The following is a 16,358-nucleotide window of genomic DNA, read 5'->3' as shown; positions in this document are numbered from 1 at the left end:
AAGTTTTCTTCCTGAGAAGTGTGGTGCCTTCAGAGAGCCTGGGGAAAAGTGTGGATGGCTGGGTGGATCCTGCTGGATTGAAGGGCCTGACAGTATGTGATTCCCTGCAACAAATGGTAGTGGTGGGGTGTGTGTACACACGCAGACACACTCGCAGCGCCCAGCCTCCAATTTCAGCGCTGGCAGAAGATAACAATTCTCAGCTCGCTCTTCCAGGGTTATTTTTGGCTGGGGCTGTTCTCTGATGGCAAAAGGTTTCAGCCCCCTCCCAACTCCACCCCTGTCCTTGTTCAAAAGAGAAACTGGTGCTTGTAAACCGCTCAGTCCCTGGGAGGCCGGGAGGCAGGGCTGCCGGTTGGTGGGGAGAGGGGCCGCGGGTACGGGGAGAGGACCCCCAATCCTGGTTAAGTTCTCACCACCCCCTCCCCGGCTGTTTTCTAGCGGAGGGTGTGCCGGGGGAGACGCGATCACCGGGGAAGGCTCGGGCTAGGCGCGCGAGGAGGCGTCCCCGGGTTCGGGGTAGTTGGCACTGGGAAGGGGCTTTTGGGACACCCCGAAAGTGAGTCCAGCTGGGGGAAGAAGCTGCGGGCACGTCGGGCGTTCCGGCCGGAGAGGAAGTTGGGCGGGTGCGAACTTTTCTTGGAAGGTAGAGGCCAAACTCTGCGGGAGCAGCTAAGGGCCGCGCGCAGAGGGAGGAGCGGTCGGCGCGGCAGGAGGGCGCGGGGCGCGGGCCGGCCGCAGAGGGGGCCGCGGCGCGAGGCGGAGCCCGGGCGCCCCGCCAAGCTGGTGGGGGCCCCGTCGGGCTGCAGATTCCCTCCGGCTCCCGGAGCCGCGGCAGGACCGGCCAGGAGGCGCCATGGAGGGGAGCCCCATCCCTGTGCTGACGGTGCCGACGGCGCCCTACGAGGACCAGCGGCCGGCCGGCGGCGGGGGGCTGCGACGGCCCACCGGGCTCTTCGAGGGTCAGCGCAACTACCTGCCCAACTTCATCCAGAGCGTGCTGTCGTCCATCGACCTACGCGACCGCCAGGGCTGCACCATGGTGGTGGGCAGCGACGGCAGGTACTTCAGCAGGACGGCCACGGAGATCGTGGTGCAGATGGCCGCGGCCAACGGGGTGAGTGACATGCCGCCGCTCGCGTCCGCAGTCCCCCTCCTCACCCTGCCTCCTCCGCCGGCCCGCCCCAGGCCCAACCCAGACCCCCACCCGGCTCCCGGGCTCGGCCGCTCCCCCAGGTCCCCTCCGCCCGCGTCCCGCCACCGCAGCTCCCCGCAGCCTCCCCGGTGCACCCGGGACTCCCGGGCTGTGTCGCGCCCGCCGCTCGGAAAGGCCTTAAGGGTTCCTCGCCCTTCTTTGAGCCCAGCCGGGCATCCCGACCGACCTGCCACATCGCCCTGAACTCTCTCTGGACTCTGACCATGTCCTGCACCTGCTCGCTGTTCTCGACTTTCTCTTCCCCAGCCCTTTAAAAATATTTGCTCTGACCGTTTTCACTACCCTCCCGCTACCAATATATTGATAGTTGCCCCCCCCGCCCAACTCCTGTATCCTATTTGCAGTCTTCTTCTACTCCACATCTTGGCTCTGCCAAATTTAACAGTAGTGTTGGCTCCGAAGACGCGCGCACACACACACACACACCAGTGTTGGTTACTGACATATTTAGCAAGCGTGGACCCTGAAGGTTTTTAATATCATTGGTTCGTGGAGTTATATTTCATAATTGATTTGATTAGGGAAAGGATGGGACGGGGATCAATTTGAAGCTATACAGACTGGGCTCTCGGTTCCGGGGAGGCAAATCTCTAAGTGGTCAGAAATGAGATTTGCAATGATTTTCTTAAAGCAGTTCCCAACTTCTCTCCAAGATGCCCTTTGGCAGTTGACAACATTTCATGCCTCTTCTCCCCTGCAGTTTTCATCCTCCTTTCCTCTCCCTTCTCACACCACTTAAGTAGTCTTCTTTTGCAATGTGAATTCTCAGACCTTGAGTTTTTCTCTTTCTCCTTCCTTTCTCCCTGTCCTACAACTAGACGCACCTTTTGACATATCCCCATATGGGATATGTCAAAGCCAGCAGCGTCTCAAGAGGGATACTGACTTCAGGGGTTCCTGAATTCTCTGTGGGAAACATTGTCTAAAAGGGGAACTTAAGCCTTATTAATGCAGTCAGATCCACACACACAGAACTTTCCTTTAAGTGAAACCTCTGCAGATGTATAAATGAGTGTGAACATTTAAAAAAGCGAAACTAAACAATGATCTGGCTTTTGAATTCCCTCCTTCCCTCCTTTCCAACCCTATCCTTTTAAATTTTCTCATTTCTTGCTTAAAATAACAGCTTTGAGGTTGTCCATGCTTCACATTTGTCTACTATAACTCCCCTTTCTCAGTGTTTCAGGAATAGGGAAAGAGGATTTTTTTTTACTAACCAAAAAGCAGTTGGGTGAAACAAGGCCTGTCTGGGGTGAGGGTGAGCTGGGTGGTGGGGCTGTTATCTCCAGCCCAGCAGATGATGCTGCTGGAGATATAAGACTTGTATTTCTCTCTGGCTCCTCACTTGGGACTGATGAAAGTTGGCCTGAATCAGGGATTTGGAGAGAGGTTAACAAATGGTCTTTTACTCTTGTCTGACAAAGCCATTCCCGTGGAATGATGGAGAACAGTGAGCCTTGGGAGAGCTGTGGCAGCTTTCATACTCCTTCCTGGGCCAGGTTTTCCAAGGAGTGAGAAAAACGTAGCCTGTCCAATATTTATTGCAGGTCAGGATAGTTTTGGAGTTACAGTTGTTGATTTGCATGGACACAGTATTATTATGCTTTATTATTTCTTGGCATACTTTACCCTAAGGACTCTTCAATCTCTTAACTTCAGTGGGTCTTCTCTGTAAACACATTTTATTGACTTTAAGAGTGGAGTTTATTTTAGGAGATAGTTAGCATACGTTAATATATACCTAAAATAGAGTCAAATGTAATCTACCAGTTGTTATGAAGGACAGAATGACAAACTAAAGTCCACACAGAAGCACCGTCTTTTAAATAATCTGAAAGTATTAATTCTAAGATGGATGGGCATGGGGGAAAGGGATGGTTGACTCTTATAAAGATTTCAAACAGCCAGTTTTCACCAATCTTTTCCTCATTTTGTTCACCTTCGTGGGAGCTTTTGCTAAAGCAAAGTGAATAATCAGAAGGCTGACTTCAGGAGAGAGGTAGTTTGAAAGGGACCACCATAAGCAAAATTGGTCTTGCATGATTGCAAATTGATGGAGATGCACTTGCCTCCTGACTTGGCCTGCTGACTATACTCAGGAATGGGGAACTTCACTTCCAAATGCTTTGGCCTTTTTTGATTTCCCATTGGATATTCATAGTAAAAAAAAAAAAAAGAAAATACTAGAAGATAGAATTTATTCTCTTTGAACTGACTTGAATCCGACCAGGTGGGCTGCATTCTCTCTCTCTGAAAAACCTTGGTTTTGATTGAAAAAGTTAATTTTACAAAGCAGTTTTTCTATAAAAAATGATAGTTGCTCTTCGATTATGTAATTGCTGGAGGTAAACAGAAGTTTGGAATTTCTAAAACAATAAACTACACTATTAATATTTTAATATCTCATAAAGTTTGAAATAGATTCCTACACAAATACCTGTACAATTTGAGATTTTAAAAAACTTTCTCAAAAAGTTATGAAACTTTCAAGCTTTCAGAAAAGTGGAGAGAATAGATTAACGACATCCATATGCCCTTGTCCTAGATTGTTGACATTTTTCTATGTTTGATTCATCTTTTCGAGGGGCTAAAGTATATTAAAGTATATTAAAGAACATGACATTTTACCCTATGTTCTTCAGAATGGATCTCTAAAAAAGAAGAACATTTTCCTTGATAGTGACAGTATCATTAACATCCCAAACAAAATAAAAAATTATTTCTTTACATTATTTATGACCCAGTCCACATTCAGATTTCTTCAGTTATTCTGAAATGTCTTTTATACCTAATTTGTTCAAACTTGTTTCTTCTAATCAAGGAACACACATTACATTTGTCTTAAGTCTCTTTTAACCTAGAAAGTTCCTCCCTTTTTATTTTTATTTTGTTAACGAAATTGACTTGTTGCCGAGACTAGGTCGGTTGGTTTTTCTATAGAATGTCGCCTCCACCTCCTTTCTGGAATTTTCTGATTACTTTTTTATGGTGTCGTTTAACTTTTCACTCTGTTTCCTGTGTGTGTGTGTGAACTAGAAATCAGTCTAAAGGCTTAATTAGAGTCAGGTTCGATATTTTTTTATAAGATTATTTCACAGGTGATGGTGTATATTCAGTTGCATAATACAAGGAAACATAATCTGTGGTTGTTCCATCATCTGTGATGCTGAGATAATTATAGAGCTATGGTGGTATGGTCCATTATTTCCCCCTTTGGGACTAGCTGTAAGCGGTGGGGTGAACTTTGTACCATGTGAATATTCAGTTCCTTATCAATTTTTACCCAATTGTTTTAGCATCCAATAATGATACTGGCTTGAGTTGATTATTTCATTAGGGGTTTCAAAATGATGATTTTCAAATTCTCTAATTCCATCTACATGTTTTAGCTGGCATTTTTCTATAAACTGGGTATTTTCCTCACTACTAGGCTATTTGATTATTCTGTAATATAGTTCCTTCTGGAAAGACAGAATATGTGTTTATTTCTCTCTCTGCGCAGGCTCAGCGGCCATGGCTCACGGGCCCAGCCGCTCCGTGGCATGTGGGATCTTCCCAGACCGGGGCACGAAGCCGCATCCCCTGCATCGGCAGGCGGACTCTCAACCACTGCGCCCCCAGGGAAGCCCCTCTCTCTTTTTTAATGACCAATTTTCAGAGTAAGAATTTGGTGAAATAGTTACCTCCATTGATGAGACATGAATTTTGTTTTGTTTTGCTTTCACTTTTTCGAATATCACTATGGACTCCTGGATTTTTATATAATCAATTTGAATAGATTATTGAAGAATGAAAAGAAACTACCTTTTTTTTAGTAGTTTATATGGGGCTATGTGAATTTATCTAAAAAACCCCAGAAGTATTTTAATCCCCCTTTAAAGATACAAACTATATCATGCTATATAGAGTAACAAACAACAAAAAACTAAGTATATGAAGTAAATAGTGTCATTTAAATGAATTGAGATCAGACTTAGTATGAAACTAATTGATTTTTTTATCCTATTTCTATTTCCATCTGCTTTAGATCCTCCTCAGGGGTTTAGATCCTCTATGTATCAATTTATTCTAATGTCTTAAAGAACTGAAAAGCTAAATGCATCATAATGGCTACAGGAATGCCTTTGCCCTTCTCTGGGTAGATCCATTTGTGGCTAAGGACATCTGTCTTTCTTCCTCCTCTTTGTTAAAATCTTCTTTTTTCGTCCTAAACTACCTTTAATATTGGACAGGTGACAGAACTGTATCTGCCTGAAGATGTTTCTGACTTTTTCTAAAGTCTTCTTTTTCTGAGATGACGTTGTATATCGGCACTGTCTAACAGAACTTATTGTGATGATGGGAATGTTCTGTAATCTGCACTGTCCTAGCCAACTAGGACACTTGACTGTTGAATACTTGAAATGTAGCTGATGCTGCTGAAGAACTGAATTTTACATTTTATTTAATTTTAATTAATTAAGGTTGAAACTTAGATAGCCACAAGTGCTTAGTAGGTACCATACTGGACAGCACAGTTCTATAATTTAACATTTAAAATATGTGTGTGTGTGTGTGTGTGTGTGTGTGTGTGTGTGTGTGTTTAACGGAGCCAGACTGTTACAATCAAAAGCAACTATTGGTTAAATAAAGGGCGGTCGACAAATACTACAAGTACATAATTGGCAAACCCAAACCAGCTTTCTTCATACGATAACCACACTCTCTTTTGACTTTAGCCCAGGAGGCAATGAGGTATGGTAGAAAAAGCACTGTATCAGCAGCTGGAGGGCTTGCCTTATTTTCCTAGCTCTGACATACAAGTTGCAGTGCAAATGCTTTAGCTTCTTGACATACCTAGAAACCACTTGTTTTCTCATCTATAAATTGGGTATGATAGCATCTCTGAATTATCCTGAGAATCAAATGAAGCACTGCATATGAAAGCATTTTGTTAACATCCACAGCACTAAGAAATGCAAGGGAGTATTACTATGGTCAGCTGAATACATCTCAGATAATAATGATTTGACTGCATGTATGGACTAACCTAGAGCTCTGTAACAAGTTTTAGCCAAGAGAAAATCCATTTGTCAATTAGCCACGCACTGTACTGGCCATATGATGATCAGCATTAATGATAATAATATTGGCATACAGTGCAGCTTACAGAATTCAAGAGCTCCTCAATGGCTTGTGAAATCTTTTAGAGGTAGAAAATGAAGCGAAATGATATGAGGAATGCTAGATCAGTGAGGGGCTTGGGCGCGCCCTCCGGATAGATGCTGGCACAGGTTGTATTTGATTTCAACAGGTCATAAAGAGGTGTCTGTTTCCAAAGAATGAGAATACACTTGCCTTGGCATTTATGAGAACTATCTGGGCAACAAATTTTGGTTTGGTCCCAAAGACAAGGAACATATATTTGGAAGAGAAGCAGAGTGGGATATGGTGGTGGGTGGCCAGTAGGGATGAAAGAAGAAGGAAGCAAGAGAGGGAAACATGTACTGTAACACTAAGGCTTCTTTCCTGGAATGGATCTGGAGATCTGGGTGTATCTCTAGAAGGGAAAAGAACTGGGTGGTGATTGCTCTGTATTCTCTATGGGTGTTCACAACAGAATAGGTGAATGGAATGGGCTACTATGGCCCAGATGTTAGGAAGGTCTGGTTTGTAATATGTTAGAAAACCCTAAAGAGCCTCCCATAACTTTATCTTGCTTCCCTTCCCAAATCCTCATCCCCTGAATTGTGGAAATGGAAAATCTATTATGTGAGCAATAGCAAATTTTAGGGAGCCCTTGGTTCCACCCTTCTCCTTGTTTGGGTCTGTTCATTCTTGACTCTTTTAGCCTCAAGTCCTCATTCACTTTTTTATGAGGAAGTAAAAGGAGTGGGAGAGGTTTTGAGAACAGCTGGGCCCTCCCAGTTGCTGGGGTGGGTTATTTTAAGCTTTGTTTAATGTGTCCAGAGACCCAGATGGCATTTTTAACTAAGCTGCTTTATTAAATCTTGTGATAAAGTATAATGATGTTTATTGAAAAGACAGATACCCATCAGCAACATTATGTCTGAAACTTGCCCTAAGAATTTTCTATAAAACATCTGTTCCCTTTGTGAACTCTGGAAGTTTGCTAGTTTCTGTACAGCCTTGAGGAATAGAAGTTGGAACCTATTTTGGGGGAATCTAAGGAGAGGTATTGGCTTAACCAACCTTACCCTTCATCTTTTGGGCTCTGGCCACTCTTCTGTTAGACAACAGTGACATGAATGAACACTGTAATAGGATTATTTGGGAATAATAGGCAGCAGAACAACAACAAAAAAAAGGTCTGAATTTCCCAGGGATTTTTAAATTGAAGGTAAAGAGCTAGGGCTGCAATGTCCTTTGTTAGCCTACAGCCTTGACAGCTAATTGCAAACACTCAAGATTTGGCCAGTATGCCTTTACTGTTTATACTTGCGTAGCCAAAGGGAAAGTTTTCGGTTCTTTCATCTGACTTGACTCTCATTACTTATGAATAAGAGGATATCTGGGATATACACAAGACTTGTTAAAATCCACATTTTCTGAGTCTTTCAATACCTTTCATCTCCTGCATTGTTAGTGACGTCAAATTTTGGAGTAATGCCTGTATTTGTCTGAAGAAAAAAAATTTTTAGGAACATTGAATCCCCAAAGAAATTCTTTTTCTTGGCATAAAGTCACAGACAATTTTCTTTCCCTTTCCAAGTCTCTACTAATAGATGCTTTGTACAAATAGAATAATTGCTGCCTTTCTATTGTTTTCCTCTAATAAGAGTCCGGTTTGGTAGCTAGGGGTATGTAGTTTTATATTTAGACATTTATAATAAAAAAGAGAAAAGAATTTGAAATCATAGGACCAGAGTTTATCCTGCTTGACAAAAGACCTCACAAAATACTAGGAGGAGAGTTTTACAGCAGATGGTTAATATCTACAATATATGAAAAGCTTTCCCAAATCAATAAGAAAATTCAAACAGTTTAAAAGAAATATTGTCAACAGCAACCACAAATGCATGAAAAGGTGATCAGCCTCATTAGTAACCAAAGAAATACAAATAAAAACAATCCATTATTTTGAAAAAAAACGGAAAATACTCAGAGCTGGCATAGGTGTTGGAAAATTGTCATGTTTGTACACTGTTGGTGGAAGTTAAATTGATACAACTTTTTGATCAGGCAATTTGGCAGTATGTATCTAAATTAATAGAGTACTTGTCCAATAATCTAAGGATCCCTTACTCTAAGAATATATCCTGTAAATTTTCTAATACAAATGTGGAAACATTTATGTACAAGAATACTCACTGCAGCATTTTGCTAAAGAAAAACTTGGAGGGACTACCCTGGTGGTCCAGTGGTTAAGACTGCACGCTTCCAAGGCAGGGGGTGTGGGTTCGATCCCTGGTCTGGGGAACTAAGATCCCACATGCTGCTCGGCTCGGGTCCCCCCCCGCAAAAAAAAAAACCTTAAAAAAAAACAGCTTTATTAAAAACAAACTTGGAAAGAATTTATATGTTCAGTACATAATTTATGACACAACCACACCAGGAATGCATTAACATCCATAAGAGAAGAAGGTGGATCTGTATGTGACGTGAGAAAGATGTGGATGACAGTTTGTTAAAGTGAAACAAAGCAATTAGTAGAGGGTCATGTGTAGCATGATCCCACTTTTGTGTATATAATTAGGCATAGAAAATAGGGTTGGAGGAACATAGTCCAGACAGTTAATGGTGAATATATCTGGGGTATGTGGGTGTGTTTGGTGGGGGAGGGGAATCCTTTCCCTTTCTACTCATATACTTCTCTTTATTAAATAATTACACACGTATATATGCCTTGCTTTCATAATTAAACACATCACTAGAGAGTAGTTAAGAAAAAAAGGAGAAGCTCTGAATTTGAATCATTATACTATCATTTGCAACGTGTATGACTGTGGGGAAGTCACCTAGTTTTCTGGGGTTTGTTTCCTCATTTATAAAAATAGGCACTGTCATCATACTTGCTTCCCACATCTTCCAGGGGTTTTGGGAGGATTGAATGAGGTAATGGATCACTGTCAATTATTTTATTGATTCATATAGCACCATTATTACCAGACTGTTTTTCTCTGATTAAAATAAAAGGACACGTGCATATATGCTTTTTATTCTCAGTAGCCTTACTGATAGAAGGCGCCTGTCGATGTGGTGATCACAGTTGCTTTAGCGAGACTTTCGGCATTTCTGCAGGCTGCTGGCTAAGGCTTGGGTGGCGACTGCTGAAGTCATGATCCTCTCCCCTCTCCCAGCATGAACGCTCACACACACACACACACACACTCACTCACTCATGCACACACAAACACACATGTACGCACACCCTGTCACGGTACTTGAGGTGGCAGCAGCTGCTCTGGCGTAGACTTTAACTCAACATAAAGAACTTCTTTTTGCATGGTCTGTGCATTATTTCCTATTATGAATCAGCTGAGTCAATGCCATGCTTTTCAATCTTAAACCTTTCTGAGGCTCAGGCTACGTTAAGAGCAGACCCACCCTTCTATACCTGCTCCACTGCCCCCAACTGAGGCCAGATCTTAATCTGCTCATTTCATGCAGATTTTCAAGCCTAATGGACTGGGCCATGTGAGGGATTACTGAGAGGAACAGACCAAGCAGAGGCTAAGAGACTCCACCCTCATCTGCTGAGTAGTCTGAAAATGCACAGCTGCAAGCTCTAGCGATGCTTTAAAGCATTTTGTCAGGATGTTTGTCAGGGTTCCTGTTCCTGCAGCCCTGCTGAATGTTTGGTTAGGAGGCATAATCTTTTTTTGGACAGGATCTCCCAAATGTAAAGTGACAGATGCTAACGTGGAATATAATACAGAAGACCTAGCTTTGCTGTCATAAATAACACTAAATTGTTTAATCTTGCTGAGTTGTAAATCTGTGATTGCCAGAGGTCTTTAGTTCACTGGAACGTAGTATAAGGGTTGGTGGCACTTAGCAAATGGACAGTAATTATTTCCCAACCAGACAGATATTGGTCTGATGGAATTTATTTAAAGATCCACATATATGTATTTGAACTGACTGTGATAACTACTCAGGGAAAAACACAAAACTATAAAGAGAGACTGAGATTTTTCCGGGAAAAAATACACACACACATATATAGAGGAATAGTATATGAATCTATATATATATATATATATATTCTATCTATAAAAGAGCCAAAGATAGTGAGTTTTTTCTTTTGAGTTTTTATATATATGTGTGTGTGTGTGTGTGTGTGTGTGCGTGTGTGTGTATACTGTCTACTTATAAAGGTTCCAGATGGAAAGTGTTCTTAAGCATTTAGATAGTTTATCAAATAGCATATGTGTGTGCACATGTGCCCAGGACACCCCCTCCCCGAAGATACATCTTCCCTGGATATATTCAAAAAGAGAGTAGAGCAGAGTCCCAGATGTCAGGAATATCTGAAGACAGCATAGAGTTGAAGGAGGTGACTAAATGTTCCCAAATGACCTATGTTTCTATGATAATAAATAGAACTTGTGCTGGAGTTGGATGGACCAATAGTAAGAAATATAAGTAGTATAAATCCTGCATTCCAGGCAGGATCTTGTATGGACAGCTCTCTGCTGTGAGCTCAGTAATGTGGGTAAGTTAGCAGTCTGGCATGGGACATACCAGTGGACGGTGCAAGTCAGAGGCATAGATGGGGCAATGAAAATAGGAAGATCCGGGCCAAGGCGAGGATACAGACATGAGGTCCTGTCACTGATCACCGTGGACTTCAGCAGTTTCTTAATGAGCAGGTCTGGTGGTTAAAGAAGAAAGAAGATACTGCACTTACGTAGGTGTGTTACAACTAATTTTCTATTTAATTGGTGGCAAGCTACCTTGAGTTAAATTTATTACATAGGATGGGTTTAGTCCTCAAACATTTTTCGTTTCACATATAAAAACTAGGTAAAAGAACACTTTTATATTGGTCAGTAAACCATGGTACATTTAAATAATGGAAGACTATACAGCCACTAAAATCATGTTGTGGAAAAATAGTCAGTGACAGAGAAAGATAGACTCCATGGAAGGGGTAGATATGTTAAGTGAAAGATGTAGACTACACGACAGTCCCTTTTGTAAAAATATAAATATGTAAATGAGAGAGAGAGAGAGCTATCCCAAGACACATAGACAAAGGTTAGACACTGAAATGTTTACTGTGGTCACTTTTAGGTTTACAGATGAGTTTTACTTTCTTATTGCTTATGAGTACTTTCTAAATGTCATATATATACTATATATACATATATTTGTCATATATATAAAAGTCATATATATATTTGTAATTAGAAAACCATTGCAGGTTGGTGAAACAACAAATGCGTTCAATTACTATGAATTAGAAATTCATAATTAAGAATCAAGAGATGGCACCAGCAAGGAAGGCAAGGGAAATATATCAAAGATTTATTGGGTGTCAGATGCTGAACTGGAGCTTGGCTGTGTTACTTTCTTTCACCCTCCATCTTTTAGGTAACAAAACTGAAATACAGAGGATTCAGGATCTTGTCCGAAGTCGTATAGCCGGCAGGTGGCAAGTCCATTTTTGCATCATTTCCCGTTGAATGTCAAAATCTCAGCTTATGGGCTTCCCTGGTGGCGGAGTGGTTGAGAGTCCGCCTGCCGATGCAGGGGATGCGGGTTCGTGCCCTGGTCTGGGAAGATCCCACGTGCCACGGAGCGGCTGGGCCCGTGAGCCATGGTCGCTGAGCCTGTGCGTCCGGAGCCTGTGCTCTGCAACGGGAGAGGCCGCAGCAGTGAGAGGCCCGCGTACCACACACACACACACACACACACACACACACACACACAAACACACAAAATCTCAGCTTATCTCAGGGCACTCAGCCCTGCTTTCTTGACCCAGATGGATCCAATAATTCTTTTCCTGGTATCTGGTTGGGTTGATCATCTCATAAAATGGCAGCAGATAGAGCCCTTTCTTCTTTCAGTGAGCCGAGTTCTATATCTTAAGGTAAAGATTTCAGTCTCTTCCAAGCACTGAATTACCGGTAGGAATATAAGTTCCAATTTCATTGCCCCCATTTTGCACCCAAGGAAAGCTAGAGTAGTGCCTGATCTTCTCAGTGAGACCTTGAGAATTGGTGGGCTGATTGAGGAAGAGAACTTGGGCCAAACTTCCAGATGCCTGTGACTTTTCTGCACCTGTTCAGATGTTGGGAATCAAATGTGAAATACAGCTTGATTTGGTTCTAATGAACTCCCGTCTCACCCTCCAGCCCCTGGGTATGTGTGTCAAGGCTTCCAGGGGAACACGCATCTGAGGATGAGCTCGGTTGCTCCCATCTGGTCTCCGTGTAACAAAGTGTGTAACTGCACAATTATCCATGTGCAAATGGAGAAGTCCCTTGATGTTTGGATAACTACATCCATGACTTGAGTTTGTTATTTCTCAAAATTCCACTTAGCCATCTCCTGCTTGCTCATGTGCCGCAGTGGTCAGGGGCTGGTACTCCTCTCTGACAGGAGGGACGAGAGACTGAAGCCTGGCCATCCACAGCAGCGTAGCTCTGGGTTTCCATCATGCTTTTGTTTTTTGTTTAACCAAGAAGATGAGAAACAGGCATCTTTGTGTTTATGGCTTTCCATGCACTTTGTAGGTGGACATGGTGGTGGCTGTGTGGTCCTGTACAGCACTCTGTCTGCGAACCATCAAGGAAGTTTCTGTTTAGTGCCCTCTTTACTCTCTCTGATTCACTCTGGGAATTACAGGGATGTGACACAGTGACCAGAGGTTATTGAAGAATGTCATGCTTACTTTCTCTTTTCTCTCTGTGGGACTCTTTTTATGACTTATTTAAAGTTAAAAGGAAACCATAAAGTGGAAATCTTATTTAAGGGATTTCACACATGAAAACAATCCTGCTTTCTTTAGTGCTATGTTACTGGGGAAAAATCATTTGGTATCAAAATTCCACATCTACCCTGAGATTCTAGCCTGAGGGTTTAAGTTGTATAGTGCTGCTCTCCGGGACTTTAATCTGAGCTAATTAGAAACTGAACTCATACTAAATCTAAGTTAGAAGAGTAGTTGTTAGTGTTCTGAAAAGAGGGAGCCATCAGAAATAAAATCATTAAAAAAATTCGTTGTATATGGCACATGGTGTAAAGTATGGATGTGCTGGGAGAAAGCTTCATGAAATAAAATTTTCTCTATTTCAGGACACTGGTCTGTGGTATGTAGAAGGGCATATCGATTCCTGAGGCACTTGTGCCCATTCCTGGGTGGAGTAAATGGTGATGCAATCTAGGTGAGGCGTAAGAGTTGGTGGAAGACGCCAGCATCTAGTTAGAAGAATAGACTCAGAGGGATTATAAGTAACTGCACTGAGGGAAATGATTGATGGTAATGGCACATGGCTACCTGCTACATCCTCCCTTTCCCTAGCATTTAGCAGGCATGACTGGATAAGAACAAGTTCATGCTGGGTCTGTGTATCTGGGTGTCTGGGAAAGTGTGTGCCTCACGTATGTGTCTGCAGGCGCTGGTGTGACAGTGTTCTCATGGCTACCTGTGGGTCCTGGTATCTGTCTATATCTGTGTGCCTTCTGTGTGTGTGTGTGTAAGCAACACTGAACTGGGGTCTACTTTGCCCCCCTTTCCTAGTGGGAACTGAAGGACATGTTTCTCAGTAGCAGTAAAGCCCACCCAGGTTGGTGCACCATCTGCAGGGCTGGGTGGGGTCTCCTTTCCTCCAGTCAAAGACAGACTGTATGGTATGGGCGTGGCAGTTCCTCCAGTGCCTCTTCGGGAGGGTCAGCGAGGGAGTGGCAGAGTACCATGGCTCAGACCTCCCCAGGCTGTGGTCTGGGTTTCACTCAGGAATAGAAGTCAGATGTTGCCTGCTTCAATGCTGTAAACAAAACCAAAGCCAGTGATGTAAGTAGACCATCTTTTTCTTGCAAGGTAGCAGTCTGCAACATTGGCAGAGAATAGTACTTCTAAGACTTTTTCAGAAAGGGAAATGGTAGTTTAAGGGTTAATTTAAGGTCTAAAATTGAATTTTAAATGTTTGGGGGAGGGGAGGGGGCTTGGGGAAGGCAATAGCATGATTTGGGTCATGTTGAATTTCATGAAGAGTTTATATAATCTCATCTTACATGAATTTTCATGACCCTGAACCCTCTCAACTTTGCAGATGAAGACAAGGTGCCTCAGACAAGTGACGCAATTTGCCTTAGGTCAGGGGTGGAGCAAAGACTCATATCTAGATCTTTTAACTTTAAATTGCCAGTTGCTTTTTCTTTATACAACAGGGCTTCCAAAGGTTATATTTCTTTGATCAATTACTAGATCTTGAAAGTCATAGCTTTTCTGATGACATTTGCCTTGGGCTAATTAGAGGGAGAATTTACAGAAGAGGAGAAAACAGACACACAGAGAGGGTAATGTGAACACAGAGGTGGAGATTGGACTGAGGGCTGGTCTCTGCTGGGGGCACATAGGGCCCTCAGAGGTGGCCGCAGCCAGGTCGGCCTTGGTGAGTGGAGGTCCATGTGCTGAGCCCACGCTTGACCTCCCTCCCTGCAGCCGTCGGCCACCCTGTCCACGAGCCCATTGGGCAATGACAGGAGTGGCTGGGGAAAGAGGCAGACTGGTTTGACAGAGCTGGTCCTTCTAGCCACTTGATTATTTAATCCTCCTCTGCTGAGGTCACTTTTTGGTGAGCATTCCCACGGGACACAAATATCTTCACGATTTTCCATGTCTTATCTTAGAAGCCTCATCACCCGCTCTCCTGCATCCCCTCCAGCACTTGTCTCCTCTCAGAAGTCCCTCAACTAGAGTTATATACAGTGTCCAGCATTACCTCATTTTTTTTTGGTATTGGTGGGTTAATGAGCAGATCCACAGAGCTAAAACTTCCAGATAACTAGAATTTAATCTCCTATTATCCTCCACTGACAACTAAAATGTTTCAGGTTGAAATTTTATTCAAGTGTGTTTTCCCACTTTAATGTTAAACAGAGAAGATACTACCTTTTAAAAAAATTCAAATTTAATAAGATAAAAATGTATCTATAATCTCTCCTATTTAACAAATAAACCGTACATATTTATTTCTGTATTTTTTTAAGTGCTAGCCCCAAAGTGTACATAATTGTACATTGTTGTAATAGCTTAAAAGTTATTAAGATTTCTGCATTTTGACTTAGCATTAAAGCATTGTCTATGTTCCTTCTCTACTACTTAAGAAAGTGTAAGTTGTTATAGCAAATAAACTTGAATGTTTAAATGTTTTAACAAAACTTAAATGTTTTGTCATAGCAAAAAAACTTGATGTTTTTTTGTTCCTTCTCTACTACTTAAGAAAGTGTAAGTTGTTATAGCAAATAAACTTGAATGTTTAAATGTTTTAACAAAACTTAAATGTTTTGTCATAGCAAAAAAACTTGATTTTTTTTAACATCTTTATTGGAATATAATTGCTTTACAATGGTGTATTAGTTTCTGCTTTATATGAAAATGAATCAGCTATATGCATACATATATCCCCATATCTCCTCCCTTCCTCCCATCCTCCTTATCCCACCCCTCTAGGTGGTCTCAGAGCCCTGAGCTGTTCTGCCTGTGCGATGCGGCTGCTTCCAACTAGCTATCTGTTTTACGTTTGGTAGTGTATATATGTCCATGCCACTCTCTCACTTCATCCCAGGTTACCCTTCCTCCTCCCTGTGTCCTCAAGTCCATTCTCTACATCTGCGTCTTTATTCCTGCCCTGCACCTAGGTTCATCAGAACCTTTTTTTTTTTTTTTTTTTAGATTCCATTTATATGTGTTAGCATACAGTATTTGTTTTTCTATTTCTGACTTACTTCAGTCTGTATGACAGACTCTGGGTCCATCCAGCTCACTACAAATAACTCAATTTCATTTCTTTTTATGGCTGAGTAATATTCCATTGTATATATGTGTCACATCTTCTTTATCCATTCATCTGTCGATGGACACTTAGGTTGCTTCATGTCCTGGCTATTGTAAGTAGGGCTGCAATGAACATTGTGGTACATAACTCTTTTTTTTTTTCAGCATCTTTATTGGTGTATAACTGTT

The 16,358-nt window shown here is 42.3% G+C and overlaps 1 protein-coding gene across 2 annotated transcripts in view; it reads left to right on the top strand.

Moving 5' to 3' along the window:
* The first annotated feature begins 310 nt into the window (after positions 1 to 310).
* The window catches only part of PGM5 (phosphoglucomutase 5), a 188,446-nt gene continuing 172,398 nt past the window's right edge, over positions 311 to 16,358 (top strand). Inside the window, exon 1 of one of the 2 annotated variants that reach the window (XM_055087150.1) lies at positions 311 to 1,117. In XM_055087150.1, coding sequence (XP_054943125.1) covers positions 857 to 1,117 — 261 coding nt within the window. In that variant the 5' untranslated portion in view covers positions 311 to 856. The remainder of the gene's footprint in view (positions 1,118 to 16,358) is intronic. The other variant, XM_024126861.3, reaches the window with a different exon arrangement.

Source organism: Physeter macrocephalus, chromosome 9, assembly GCF_002837175.3.
Source record: "Physeter macrocephalus isolate SW-GA chromosome 9, ASM283717v5, whole genome shotgun sequence".
NCBI classification, from domain to species: Eukaryota; Metazoa; Chordata; class Mammalia; order Artiodactyla; family Physeteridae; genus Physeter; species Physeter macrocephalus.
Note: the sequence above shows the minus strand (reverse complement) of the source record. Positions and strands in the feature narration are given on the sequence as shown.